Source organism: Anomaloglossus baeobatrachus, chromosome 1 (genome assembly GCF_048569485.1).
Source record: "Anomaloglossus baeobatrachus isolate aAnoBae1 chromosome 1, aAnoBae1.hap1, whole genome shotgun sequence".
Classification (NCBI taxonomy): domain Eukaryota; kingdom Metazoa; phylum Chordata; class Amphibia; order Anura; family Aromobatidae; genus Anomaloglossus; species Anomaloglossus baeobatrachus.
The window spans coordinates 849,516,112-849,531,126 of record NC_134353.1 but is presented as its reverse complement, the minus strand read 5'-3'; the positions used below and the strand labels follow the sequence as shown (position 1 = coordinate 849,531,126).

The 15,015-nt window shown below is 50.4% G+C and overlaps 1 protein-coding gene across 3 annotated transcripts in view; it reads right to left on the bottom strand.

Annotated features, from left to right (window-relative positions):
* The window catches only part of ARHGEF28 (Rho guanine nucleotide exchange factor 28), a 345,613-nt gene that overhangs the window by 59,009 nt on the left and 271,589 nt on the right, over positions 1 to 15,015 (bottom strand). For all 3 annotated transcript variants that reach the window (XM_075325325.1, XM_075325342.1, XM_075325333.1), the window contains one exon: positions 11,500 to 11,637. In XM_075325325.1, coding sequence (XP_075181440.1) covers positions 11,500 to 11,637 — 138 coding nt within the window. The remainder of the gene's footprint in view (positions 1 to 11,499; positions 11,638 to 15,015) is intronic.

Genomic DNA, 15,015 nt, shown 5'->3' with positions numbered 1-15,015 from the left:
AGTATATAGCCACGCTATAAGATATATGCTTATGCATTGACTTTTCTAATAGACCTTTACATCAGCCCTATACTATCTGTATGGTTTTTCCTTTATTATTCTCAGATAAATTAATTATCTTTTTTTCAATAAACTTGTTATAATGGTTTTGTACTGCACAAATAAAATATATATAAAAAAAATTGACCCCCAAATCAATGGGTTTTCTTTTCATTAAGCACAAACTTTGTATTATCCGGTTGCAAAAATATTTTATTAAGGTGCAAAAATATTTTATTAAGGTGGAATATGTTAATTATATTTCTACAAGTACAATTTTTTTTTTTGTCATTTAGTATGACCTAATCCAATGCCCATGGTATAGTTAGTGAAACATACAAACGTATTACTACCGGTAGTCTAATCCCAACATAAATAGAAGATTTTTGTTGGGAAGGAGTAAGACAACTGAATTACCTTGTACCAAAATTTCACTTAGTGAAAATTGGCCAAAAGGATCTAAGCCAAACTAGTGCATACTCAAAGGGTAAGGCGGGCTTTGCACGCTGCGACATCAGTAACAATGTGTTACCGACGCTGCCGAGCGCGATAGTCCCCGCCCCCGTCGCAGGTGCGATTTCTTGTGATTGCTGCCGTAGCGAACATTATCGCTACGGCAGCTTCATATGCACTCACCTGCCCTGCGACGTCGCTCTGGCCGGCGACCTGTCTCCTTCCTACAAGGGCGGGTCGTACGGCGTCACAGCGACGTCACACGGCAGACGGCCAATAGAAGCGGAGGGGCGGAGATGAGCGGGACGTAAACATCCCGCCCCCCTCCTTTCTTCCGCAGAGCCGGCGTGAGACGCGGTGACGCAGGTAGGAGATGCTCCTCGCTCCTGCAGCTTCTCCCACAGCGATGTGTGCTGCTGCAAAAACAAGGAACAACATCGTACCTGTCGCTGCTGCCAAATAATGGAAATGTCGGACCCTACACCAATGATACGATAACGATGCTTTTGTGCTCGTTAATCATATCAAAAAGGATTTACACACTACGATATCGACTGCGAGGCCTGATGTGCGGCACTTTCGATTTGACCCCACCGATATCACACCTGCGATGTCGTAGTGTGCAAAGCCCGCCTAAGTCCCGTTTCACACATCCGGCATTTCGCCAGATGCCGGATCCGGCATGCATGCAGTACAGTACATTCATTTACACTGGAAGCGCGACACCATGCAGACAAATGCGGTTGTGCATGAAGCACACAACCGCATGGGGTCGCGCTTCTACAGTAAATTAATGTACTTTACTGCATGTGTGCTGGATCCGGCATCTGGCGAAATGCCTGATGTGTGAAACAGGCCTAAAGCACCAGTCTGCTGGTTCGAGAGGAGAGTTAATTTGCATACCTTTTTATCCAATACAGCAATGTCTGACCTATAAGACTTCCTGAGAGAGCTGGTGGTCTTCACAAGGAGAAACATTACCTCACGAGATCCATACCTCTCCTTCCAGATTTATAGGTCTCCTTACGCAGGATTCGCACTCTCCCCAAGAAAAACATTCCCCCATAGAAAAACATTCCCCCATAGACCTCAGGATATTAATAGTAATAGTCTTTTCATATGGACTAAAGTGACCTTCTGGACCCTCCTACACTCAAGTGTCCGGGTTTGACTGCAACTCCCATATACACTATGGCTACACTACTGATTCTTAGTCATGTCACAAGGTATGTTGAAAGGTTGGACAATGACGCCTGGGGTCGCTACAGCCCATAAATTGCTCTGAAGACCGCGTCTTTCTTCTGGAGAAATACAAATCAGTTTCCATGTATCAGTGCACTGTAGAACAATATGTATACTTGTTAAATCAAATTTCTAACACAGCCACTAGACCTTCTCCATAGAACGTTTCAGTAGGAACGTGACGCCATTCTAGGAGACCAGACCTTCTGTAGGACATATAATTTTTGTGCACAAATGACTATGCTTCATTCTTCGACATATTAATTCTCTCATCTGACATCTAAGCATAGTACTCAGGTTATAAAACAACTGGAATATGTCCTTCAGATCTTCCAGGAATGAAGCCGACCTGGCAGGGGCATGGAATTGTGTTTGACCTGAACAAAACTTTTTCTATCAGGATGCAGGATTTCCAGCTTTCATCTCCAGACGATTATTCGAAAGGAAAACCAAAGAAACTTTGTAATCCTCTGTTTATATTCCACCAATGGAAAGAAACCATTTGCCAAAGAACTATAAACATTACTGGATAGAGTCTGAAAATGTCTCTTTGAAGAACATAAACAGGAACAAACCCTAGACAGTGAGGAAAAATGGATTTCCTCAACTCTTCTAGTAATAGAACGTCTTGTAGGCCAGATATCAGAAAATTACCTATTGTTTAAATCAGTTTTTTGTGTTACATGTATTAAAAAAATATAATATTAATAGCAATAAGATATTTTGCAATTTTCACTGTGACCACTGGGATTTTTGTAGACTTAAGGTACGTGCCCACAATAATGACCCGCTGCATCCTAGATGAAGAGGGCCCTGACCTGCGGAGCTGCGAGTCTCTTCTGCAGGACAACGTAGGATACCGCAGCTGCCTGTACCCACGATAAGAGTTCGGGGCGTTGCGGTGTCTCGTTTGTGTTCTCCCTATGGAGACCGGTTGCAACTGCACCAAAGAATTAACATGCTTGCGGCGTGGGAAGCCGCATCGCAGGTCAGTTTACGTTGTGGGCCATACACGCCCAGTGGGAAGAGGATGTCTATAAATCCCATCTACTGTGCTTGTACTGTACAATGCAGCGTTTTGGACGCTGCATACAAAACGCTGAAAACACTGATCGTGGGCACGCAGCCTTATACTTCCTGTCCTTTCAAGCAGAATTTTCAGCAGACTTCTTACCATCAAAGGCAGGATTACAATGACAGGTGACATATCTATATACAGCTGCTAAAACAGGACTAACCAATCACAATAGGTGCTGTCGCAGATGACCTGCTTCCCCTTCCTTCACGATGACCCCCATGCACACACTCACTAGCTGCTTCAATACAAAACATAGGGTCAGAGTTTGCCCATTATGGTTAGTTGTATGTTGATTTTCTAAAATAACAGAGGCTAAGATACTAAACATTTTCTCAATTGCAAGATTTCAATTTTTTTTTTATTATTTATAATACAGAGTGTAATATGCAAAAAAAAAAAAAACATTTGCCAATATGGAAATAAAAAAAAAAAAAAAAAGACCTTTTGGGTCGGTGGCTAACCATTGTGGGTATTTACAGGTGTTTCCTGTAGAAACCAGAAGTTCGAATCTAAAAGAAGCCCCAGTGGAAGGTGTAGAAATCTTTTGCAGTTCCGATTGTGTGACGTTTTGGGGTCTTCTTCTTAAAGCAGCACAGTTGTGGATTGCTGCTGGGTTGTAAAGCAGCAGGTTGAAACTCCTATAAAATCTAGCCACAGGTTGGGCTTCCAAGTAGGCCATCATTTCATCATATTTTACAATGCAGTAGTATTGCAATATGAAGAACAAGCAATTGTAAGCTTGCAGGTTCAAGTCCTCCAAGAGACTAAAAATTTTAAAAAAATCAAAAATGTTTATAAAAATATATCCAAAAAAAGAAAAGTTTGATTGAATGGCTTTTCCCAGTTTAAAAAACTAAACGTTTGGTATTGCCATATCAGTAAATAATAATTTCAGAATTTTATTTTAATCGATCACAATTAAAAAAAAATAATCACAAGCGGCAAACTCTTTAAAGTGAAGAAAAAATACTTGACAGTGTTAAAGTTGCTACACCTTCCCAAAAAATGCAATAAGACCGCTTTTAAAATGTCATATGTACCCCAAAGGGTATTAATAAGAATGTCAAAAACTAAACCCTCATGTGGCATCATCAACCAAAACAAAAAGACAGGAAAAAAAAAAACACAATTTTTTTTCTTTTATTTTTAACCAGGCTCGGAAACTCTGTTAACCTCATATTTCTACTGAGCTGAAGAGTCACATTGGCAGGTTATTTTTACTGCATAATGAACACTGTAAAAATAAAATCCAAAAAATACGGAGGAATTGCATTTTTTCACCAGTTCATCCTGCTTAGCCATTTTTCAGTAAATTATATGATAAAAATTGTCTATATATACAACCCATACAGCAAAGAAGGGAATTTTGTTTACTTACCGTAAATTCCTTTTCTTCTAGCTCCAATTGGGAGACCCAGACAGTGGGTGTATAGCTACTGCCTCTGGAGGCCGCACAAAGAACTACACTTAAAAGTGTAAGGCCCCTCCCCTTCTGGCTATACACCCTCCCGTAGGAGTACGGATTCCTCAGTTTTAGTACCAAAGCAAGAAGGAGGAAAGCCAATAACAGTTTCAAAAACAAATTCAATCCGATAACAAGATCGGAGAACTTAAGAAACAACATGAACAACATGTGCACCCGAAAAACGAAACCCTAAGAACAAATAGGGCGGGTGCTGGGTCTCCCAATTGGAGCTAGAAGAAAAGGAATTTACGGTAAGTAAACAAAATTCCCTTCTTCTTTTTCGCTCCTAATTGGGAGACCCAGACAGTGGGACGTCCAAAAGCAGTCCCTGGGTGGGTAAAAAGATACCACATGAACGGGCTGTCAGACAGCCCTTTCCTACAGGTGGGCCACCGCCGCCTGAAGGACCTGTCTACCTAGGCTGGCATCTGCCGAAGCGTAGGTATGCACTTGATAGTGTTTGGTAAACGTGTGCAGACTCGACCAGGTAGCCGCCTGGCACACCTGCTGAGCCGTAGCCTGATGCCGCAATGCCCAGGACGCACCCACGGCTCTGGTAGAATGGGCCTTCAGTCCAGATGGAATCGGAAGCCCAGCAGAACGGTATGTGTGAAGAATTGGTTCCTTGATCCACCGCGCCAGGGTGGATTTGGAAGCTTGCGATCCCTTATGCTGACCAGCGACTAGGACAAAGAGCGCATCAGAACGGCGTAGAGACGCCGTGCGAGAAATGTAAATCCTGAGTGCTCTCACCAGGTCCAACAGATGTAAACCTTTTTCAAATTGGTGAACTGGATGCGGACACAAAGATGGCAAAGTGATATCCTGATTGAGATGAAAGGAAGAAACCACCTTGGGAGAAAACTCTGGAATTGGACGCAGTACTACCTTGTCTTGGTGAAACACCAGGAAGGGAGATTTGCAAGATAACGCCGCTAGCTCGGACACTCTTCGAAGAGACGTGACCGCCACAAGAAAAACTACTTTTTGTGAAAGCCGAGAAAGGGAAACCTCTTTCAAAGGCTCGAAAGGCGGCTTCTGGAGAGCAATGAGAACCTTGTTTAGATCCCAGGGTTCCAATGGCCGTCTGTAAGGAGGAACGATATGACAAACTCCTTGGAGAAACGTGCGTACTTTAGAAAGCCGTGCCAAGCGCTTCTGAAAGAATACGGATAGCGCGGAGACTTGACCCTTAAGAGAGCTAAGCGACAAACCTTTTTCCAACCCAGACTGCAGGAAGGAAAGAAAAATTGGCAATGCAAATGGCCAGGGAGAAAACCCTTGAGCCAAGCACCAAGCTAAGAATATCTTCCACGTCCTGTGATAGATCTTAGCTGAGGATGGTTTTCTAGCCTGTCTCATTGTGGCAACAACTTCATGAGATAAACCTGAGGCCGCTAGGATCCAGGACTCAATGGCCACACAGTCAGGTTCAGGGCCGCAGAATTCAGATGGAAAAACGGCCCTTGAGACAGCAAATCTGGACGGTCTGGTAGTGCCCACGGTTGGCCTACCGTGAGATGCCACAGATCCGGGTACCACGACCTTCTTGGCCAGTCTGGAGCGACGAGAATGGCTCGATGGCAGTCGGACCTGATTTTCCGGAGAACTCTGGGTAACAATGCTAGAGGTGGGAACACATAGGGGAGTCGGAATTGCGACCAATCCTGAACCAAGGCGTCTGCCGCCAGCGCTCGGTGATCGTGAGACCGTGCCATGAAAACTGGGACCTTGTTGTTGTGCCGTGACGCCATCAGATCGACGTCCGGCGTCCCCCAGCGGCAACAGATCTGCTGAAACACGTCCGGGTGAAGGGACCATTCTCCTGCGTCCATGCCCTGGCGACTGAGAAAGTCTGCTTCCCAGTTTTCCACGCCTGGGATGTGAACTGCCGATATGGTGGACGCTTTGCTTTCCACCCACGTCAAAATCCGCCGGACTTCCTGAAAGGCTTGGCGACTGCGTGTTCCCCCTTGGTGGTTGATGTACGCCACCGCCGTGGAATTGTCCGACTGAATCCGAATCTGCTTGCCTTCCAGCCATTGTTGGAAGGCTCGCAGAGCAAGATAGATTGCTCTGATTTCCAGAACATTGATCTGCAGGGTGGACTCTTCCTGAGTCCACGTCCCCTGAGCCCTGTGGTGGAGAAACACCGCTCCCCACCCTGATAGGCTCGCATCCGTCGTGACCACTGCCCAGGACGGGGGAAGGAACGACTTTCCCTGTGACAATGAGGTGGGGAGAAGCCACCAACGCAGAGAGTCCTTGGCAGTCTGAGAGAGGGAGACAGTCCTGTCGAGGGACGTCGATTTCCCATCCCATTGGCGTAGAATGTCCCATTGTAGAGGGCGCAGATGAAACTGCGCGAACGGGACCGCCTCCATTGCTGCTACCATCTTTCCTAGGAAATGCATGAGGCGCCTCAGTGAGTGCGACTGGCTCTGAAGGAGAGATTGCACTCCTGTCCGTAGCGAACACTGCTTGTCCAGTGGAAGCTTCACTATCGCTGAGAGAGTATGAAACTCCATGCCAAGATAAGTCAGAGATTGGGTCGGGGTTAGATGAGACTTTGGAAAGTTGATAATCCACCCGAAACTCTGGAGAGTGTCTAGTGCCACCTTCAGACTGTGTTGGCATGCCTCTTGAGAGGGTGCCTTTATAAGCAGGTCGTCTAGATACGGGATGACCGAGTGACCTTGCGAGTGCAGAACAGCTACTACTGCTGCCATGACCTTGGTGAAGACCCGGGGGGCTGTTGCCAGACCGAAAGGTAACGCTACGAACTGCAGGTGTTCGTCGTGTATGACGAAGCGTAGGAAACGCTGATGCTCTGGCGCAATCGGCACGTGGAGATACGCATCTTTGATATCTATTGATGCTAGAAAATCTCCTTGAGACATTGAGGCTATGACGGAGCGTAGGGATTCCATCCGGAACCTCCTGACTTTTACGTGTCTGTTGAGCAACTTTAGATCCAGGACGGGTCGATACGATCCGTCCTTTTTTGGGACCACAAACAGATTGGAGTAAAAACCGTGACTTTGTTCCTGAAGAGGGACGGAGGTCACCACTCCTTCCGCCTTTAGAGCGGCCACCGCCTGCAACAGAGCATCGGCTCGGTCTGGTGGTGGAGAAGTTCTGAAGAAACGAGTTGGCGGACGAGAACTGAACTCTATCCTGTACCCGTGAGACAGAATATCCCTCACCCAACGGTCTTTGACGCGTGACAGCCAAATGTCGCCAAAGTGGGAAAGCCTCCCACCGACCGAGGGTGTGGGAATCGGAGACTGCAAGTCAGGAGGACGCCGTCTTGGCAACGGTTCCTCCGGCTGTCCTTTTTGGGCGTGACTGAGACCTCCAAGAATCTGAGCGTCTCTGGTCTTTTTGAGTCTTTTTTGACGAGGCGAATTGGGACCTGCCCGGTCCTCGAAAGGACCGATAACCAGACTGACCCTTCCTCTGTTGGGGTTTGTTTTGTCTGTGTTGCGGTAAGGATGAGTCCTTACCCTTGGAGTGTTTGATGATTTCATCCAAACGCTCTCCAAACAATCGGTCACGAGAAAAAGGCAAATTGGTTAAGCACTTCTTGGAATGAGAATCTGCCTTCCAATGTCTCAACCACAGGGCCCTACGCAAAACAACGGAGTTGGCTGACGCCACTGCCGTGCGGCTTGTAGCGTCAAGAACAGCATTAATTGCGTACGACGCGAATGCCGCCATTTGCGAGGTCAATGGTGCTACCTGCGGGGCAAATGCACGTGTGACTGAGTCGACTTGCACAAGCCCGGCTGAGATAGCTTGGAGTGCCCATACGGCAGCAAAAGATGGCGCTAACGACGCTCCAATCGCTTCATAGATGGATTTCAGCCAGAGCTCCATCTGCCTGTCAGTGGCATCTTTAAGTGCCGCTCCATCTTCAACTGCAACCAAGGATCTAGCTGCAAGCCTGGAAATTGGAGGATCCACTTTTGGACACTGGGTCCAACCCTTGACCACCTCAGGGGGAAAAGGATAGCGTGTATCTTTAAGCCGTTTAGAAAAACGCCTTTCCGGATAAGCGTGGGGTTTCTGGATTGCGTCTCTAAAGTCAGCGTGGTCCAGAAAAGTGCTTAATGTACGCTTAGGATATCTGAAATGGATTCTCTCGTGCTGCGAAGCTGACTCCTCTACAAGAGGAGCTGGTGGGGAAATATTTAACATCTTATTGATGGACGCTATAAGATCATTAACTATGGCGTCACCATCTGGTGTATCTAGATTGAGAGCGGTCCCAGGATCAGAATCCTGATCAGTTACGTCCGCCTCATCACCCATAGATTCATCTCGCTGGGATCCTGACCATTGAGATGAATGTGAAGGCCCCTCATAGCGAGCCCGCTTAGGTTGCCTGGGGCCATCGTCCGAGTCAGAGTCTTCACCCTGAGGTGTATGTGCCCGTCCCGGAGCTTGGAGGTAATTCAGCTGAGGGGGACCAGGGGGCAATGATTGCACAGTGTCCGTGGCCTGAAGTACAGGCCTAGCTCGCAATGTGTCAAGAATTTGTGACATAGTGAGAGACATTCTGTCAGCAAAAGCTGTAAACTCAGTTCCTGTCACCTGGACAGCATTCACAGGTGGTACACCCTGGGTCACGTCCAGCAGAGGTCCCGACTGTGCAAGTGCCGCAGGGGCCGAGCACTGCACACAATGGGGGTCAGTGGAGCCTGCCGGTAGAAAAGTCCCACATGCGGTACAGGAAGCATATAATGTCTGTGCCTTGGCACCCTTGCGTTTTGTGGACGACATGCTGTTGGCTCTCTGCAATGTGAGAGAGTCTATAGCCAAAGGGCGACCAGCGCTATGCAGTACAAAGTATTTGCAGGAACAAAATACTAAGATTACTACTGGCACAAGAGGGGGTGAGCCCTGAGGGCTGCTTACCGCCCGCTGAATAGCGGGTAAGAGGCGCAGAATTCCTTGTCTGGGTCTCCCCGGCTCCCCTCTGCAGCTCAGCGTGTCAGCAGGAATGGCTGCCGGCGTCTGTGGAGAGGGGCGGTCCGTGGGAGTTCCCAAACAAAAGTGCGGGAAACAGTGTCCCCTCTGTGCCTATTGTGAGGGCTGGAGTATGTAAAAACGACTCCAGCCCTCAGCGCTGATGCACTGACCAGCGTCCCGCCCCTCTCCTGACTGGCAGGTCTGGGGGTGGGAACGAACGGAACTAGGCCGCAAAAGCCGGGGACTCGAGTTATCAGCGCGGCCGCCGTAAAAGCGCGGCCCGCGCTGAAGTCCCCGGTGCACCACAAGTGCCAGCCGCGCCGCAGTCCCAGCGGCCGGCGCGACCGTTTCCCAAAAGTGTGCCTGCTTCGCTGAATGAGGCCATGGCACAAGCGCCGCAGCGCTGATGTCCCCCGGCGCACTACAACACCCAGCATGCTGCGGTGTGAGCGCGAAATGCACGGGGACACAGAGTACCTTGAGGAAGCAGGGCCATGTCCCTGATGTACTCCGCTCCATCCAGCATCTTCTCCAGGGGCTGTAGATGGAGCACGGTCTCAGTGCCTGGAGACCAGTAAATCCCACTTCACCCAGAGCCCTGTAAAAAGGGATGGGGAAGGAATCAGCATGTGGGCTCCAGCCGCCGTACCCGCAATGGGTACCTCAACCTTACAAACACCTCCGACATACAGTGGGGTGAGAAGGGAGCATGCTGGGAGCCCTGTATGGGCCCTCTTTTCTTCCATCCGACATAGTCAGCAGCTGCTGCTGACTAAAAACAATGGAGCTATGCGTGCGTGTCTGACCTCCTTCGCACAAAGCTAAAACTGAGGAATCCGTACTCCTACGGGAGGGTGTATAGCCAGAAGGGGAGGGGCCTTACACTTTTAAGTGTAGTTCTTTGTGCGGCCTCCAGAGGCAGTAGCTATACACCCACTGTCTGGGTCTCCCAATTAGGAGCGAAAAAGAAAACGTATTCCTATGACTATAGGGTACTTTACACGCTGCAATATCAGTACCGATATCGCTAGCGAGCGTACCCACCCCCGTCGGTTGTGCGACACAGGCAAATCGCTGCCCGTGGCGCACAACATCGCTAACACCAGTCACACGGACTTACCTTCCCTGTGACGTTGCTCTGGCCGGCGAACCGCCTCCTTTCTAAGTGGGCGGTTCGTGCGGCTTCACACGGCAGCCGTCCAATAGAAGCGGAGAGGCGGAAATGTGCGGCCGGAACATGCCGCCCACCTCCTTCCTTCCTCATTGCCGGTGGACGCAGGTAAGGAGATGTTCGTTGTTCCTGCGGAGTCACACATAGCAATGTGTGCTGCCGCAGGAATGACGAACAACATCGTACCTGCAGCAGCAACAATATTAAGGAAACGAACGACGTGTCAATGAGCAACGATTTTTCACGTTTTTTGCGCTCGTTGATCGTCGCTCATTGGTGTCACACGCTGCAATGTCGCTAACGGCGCCGGATGTGCGTCACTAACGATGTGACCCTGACGATATATAGTTAGTGATGTCGCAGCGTGTAAAAGAGCTTTCGGAAGAAGGTGAGGGAAGAAAAACTAAAACGCAAAAATGATAATAGGCTGCATTGCGAGGGAGTTAATCCGTTTGTTCTCTTGTAAGTCAGTTAAGGGGGTGAGTAAAGGCCCAGTCACAAACAACGACGTACCAGCGATCCCAACAACGATACGACCTGATAAGGATCACTGGTAAGTCGCTGGGAGGTCGCTGGTGAGATGTCACACAGTCAGACCTTACCAACGATGCAGTAACGATGAGCGACCTGTATAACGATCTCGGTGGCGGTGGGACCCTGTTAGGAGGTCGTTGTTAGGTGTCAAACAGAGCAATGCTTCCTACCCAGCAGGACATCACCTTTGAAGAAAATGGTCCGATCCATTCGGCAACGACTAGCGATCTTACAGCAGGGGCCTGATCGCTGGTAGGTGTCACACATAACGAGATCGCTGGCGAGATCGATTGCTACGTCACAAACTGTGACTCAGCAACGATCTCGTTAGCGATCTCGTTGTGTGTGACGGGGCCTTAAGAGATAAAGAGCATCTGTCAGCTGACTTCTTACCAATGTATAGAAAATATATACCATATTACCAAATAAACTACAAAAAAATCTCATGAGAAAATGTAAAACTAGGATAAACAATCTGAGATATAGGATTTTTTCATGTTCTGCTTATTTACTTCCCTAATTTGTTCTTGCAAAATAACTTACCAAATATAACATCTTGTCTCTTGATGACATTTTTTTCTTGCTTAAGACAGAAAGACGAATCCACGACTGAGCTCCACGACTCGGCTTCAAATTCCAGAGCGTCACTGCTGAAATCACTCCACAGGGCCGAGTCCACATCTAGGAGCAAGGGACATTGGGAATACAATAAAAGTAGCCAATATGGGAACGGACACTGCTCTCACAGGTATAACATATGTGGCACCCGGCCCTACCAGCAGCACACAATAGTCTCTTAATACTTATACTGTGGACCCTCAGGTTACAATATATACAACTTAAAATTGGTTTCCTTGGGCCTTCATAAGTGGAAGCCAAGCTTAATTTACAATTTACTTAATTTACAAAGACTCACAATCAGTATTGTGTGTAAGTGCCTTGAAGACTGAGGGAAGCAGCGTGCTTTTTTTTTTTTTTTAAATGTCTATGACTGGTCACAGCCAATCAGCGTATCACTTTAGAAACAATTAGAGGTAGATTTATCATGCATGAAAAGATTGTCTAGTTGTGCGTTTCTACATGTCCTATGGTGCTCTATAACAGTGCTCCCAGCAGTCCTGTGCTCTGCCGTTCCTGTGCTCCCAGCAGTCCTGTGCTCTGCCGTTCCTGTGCTCCCAGCAGTCCTGTGCTCCCAGCAGTCCTGTGCTCCCAGCAGTCCTGTGCTCCCAGCAGTCCTGTGCTCTGCCGTTCCTGTGCTCCTCAGCAGTCCTGTGCTCTGCCGTTCCTGTGCTCCTCAGCAGTCCTGTGCTCTGCCGTTCCTGTGCTCCCCAGCAGTCCTGTGCTCTGCCGTTCCTGTGCTCCCCAGCAGTCCTGTGCTCTGCCGTTCCTGTGCTCCCCAGCAGTCCTGTGCTCTGCCGTTACTGTGCTCCCAGCAGTCCTGTGCTCTGCCGTTCCTGTGCTCCCAGCAGTCCTGTGCTCCCAGCAGTCCTGTGCTCCCAGCAGTCCTGTGCTCCCAGCAGTCCTGTGCTCTGCCGTTCCTGTGCTCCTCAGCAGTCCTGTGCTCTGCCGTTCCTGTGCTCCTCAGCAGTCCTGTGCTCTGCCGTTCCTGTGCTCCCCAGCAGTCCTGTGCTCTGCCGTTCCTGTGCTCCCCAGCAGTCCTGTGCTCTGCCGTTCCTGTGCTCCCCAGCAGTCCTGTGCTCTGCCGTTACTGTGCTCCCAGCAGTCCTGTGCTCTGCCGTTCCTGTGCTCCCAGCAGTCCTGTGCTCCCAGCAGTCCTGTGCTCTGCCGTTCCTGTGCTCCCAGCAGTCCTGTGCTCTGCCGTTCCTGTGCTCCCAGCAGTCCTGTGCTCTGCTGTTCCTGTGCTCCCCAGCAGTCCTGTGCTCTGCCGTTCCTGTGCTCCCCAGCAGTCCTGTGCTCTGCCGTTACTGTGCTCCCAGCAGTCCTGTGCTCTGCCGTTCCTGTTCTCCCAGCAGTCCTGTGCTCTGCCGTTCCTGTGCTCCCAGCAGTCCTGTGCTCTGCCGTTCCTGTGCTCCCAGCAGTCCTGTGCTCTGCCGTTCCTGTGCTCTGCTGTTCCTGTGCTCCCAGCAGTCCTGTGCTCTGCCGTTCCTGTGCTCTCAGCAGTACTGTGCTCTGCTGTTCCTGTGTTCCCAGCAGTCCTGTGCTCTGCCGTTCCTGTGCTCTCAGCAGTACTGTGCTCTGCTGTTCCTGTGTTCCCAGCAGTCCTGTGTTCTGTGGTTCCTGTGTTCTCAACAGTCTTGTGTTCTGACGATTTTGTGCTTCCACCAGCTCTGTCATTTCTGTGTAAGGCTATGTGCGCACGTTGCGTAGTGTCCATGTTGAAAATTCTGCAGAGATTTGGCAGTGCATGTGCGCTTCAAATCGCTGCAGAAATACTGTGTAATGAATGCAGTGTGTCTGCAGAATAGATGCTGATTTCATGTGCTCTGGATGCCGCCTCTCTCATAGACAGAGTGGGAGCAGCATCCACAGCGCACCAAATAAGTGACATGTTGCTTTTTGAGCACAGTGATGTGCTCCCAGCAGTCCTGTGCTCTGCTGTTCCTGTGCTCCCCAGCAGTCCTGTGCTCTGCCGTTCCTGTGCTCCCCAGCAGTCCTGTGCTCTGCCGTTCCTGTGCTCCCCAGCAGTCCTGTGCTCTGCCGTTACTGTGCTCCCAGCAGTCCTGTGCTCTGCCGTTCCTGTTCTCCCAGCAGTCCTGTGCTCTGCCGTTCCTGTGCTCCCAGCAGTCCTGTGCTCTGCCGTTCCTGTGCTCCCAGCAGTCCTGTGCTCCCAGCAGTCCTGTGCTCCCCAGCAGTCCTGTGCTCCCAGCAGTCCTGTGCTCTGCCGTTCCTGTGCTCCCCAGCAGTCCTGTGCTCTGCCGTTCCTGTGCTCCCCAGCAGTCCTGTGCTCTGCCGTTCCTGTGCTCCCCAGCAGTCCTGTGCTCTGCGTTCCTGTGCTCCCAGCAGTCCTGTGCTCCCCAGCAGTCCTGTGCTCTGCCGTTCCTGTGCTCCCCAGCAGTCCTGTGCTCTGCCGTTCCTGTGCTCCCCAGCAGTCCTGTGCTCTGCCGTTACTGTGCTCCCAGCAGTCCTGTGCTCTGCCGTTCCTGTGCTCCCAGCAGTCCTGTGCTCCCAGCAGTCCTGTGCTCTGCCGTTCCTGTGCTCCCAACAGTCCTGTGCTCCCAGCAGTCCTGTGCTCCCAGCAGTCCTGTGCTCCCAGCAGTCCTGTGCTCCCAGCAGTCCTGTGCTCCCAGCAGTCCTGTGCTCCCAGCAGTCCTGTGCTCTGCCGTTCCTGTGGTCCCAGCAGTCCTGTGCTCTGCTGTTCCTGTTCTCCCAGCAGTCCTGTGCTCTGCCGTTCCTGTGCTCCCAGCAGTCCTGTGCTCTGCCGTTCCTGTGCTCCCCAGCAGTCCTGTGCTCTGCCGTTACTGTGCTCCCAGCAGTCCTGTGCTCTGCCGTTCCTGTTCTCCCAGCAGTCCTGTGCTCTGCCGTTCCTGTGCTCCCAGCAGTCCTGTGCTCTGCCGTTCCTGTGCTCCCAGCAGTCCTGTGCTCCCAGCAGTCCTGTGCTCCCCAGCAGTCCTGTGCTCCCAGCAGTCCTGTGCTCTGCCGTTCCTGTGCTCCCCAGCAGTCCTGTGCTCTGCCGTTCCTGTGCTCCCCAGCAGTCCTGTGCTCTGCCGTTCCTGTGCTCCCCAGCAGTCCTGTGCTCTGCGTTCCTGTGCTCCCAGCAGTCCTGTGCTCTGCCGTTCCTGTGCGCCCAGCAGTCCTGTGCTCTGCCGTTCCTGTGCGCCCAGCAGTCCTGTGCTCTGCCGTTCCTGTGCGCCCAGCAGTCCTGTGCTCTGCCGTTCCTGTGCTCCCAGCAGTCCTGTGCTCTCAGCAGTCCTGTGCTCTGCCGTTGCTGTGCTCCCAGCAGTACTGTGCTCTGCTGTTCCTGTGCTCCCAGCAGTCCTGTGCTCTGCCGTTCCTGTGCTCTCAGCAGTACTGTGCTCTGCTGTTCCTGTGTTCCCAGCAGTCCTGTGCTCTGCCGTTCCTGTGCTCTCAGCAGTACTGTGCTCTGCTGTTCCTGTGTTC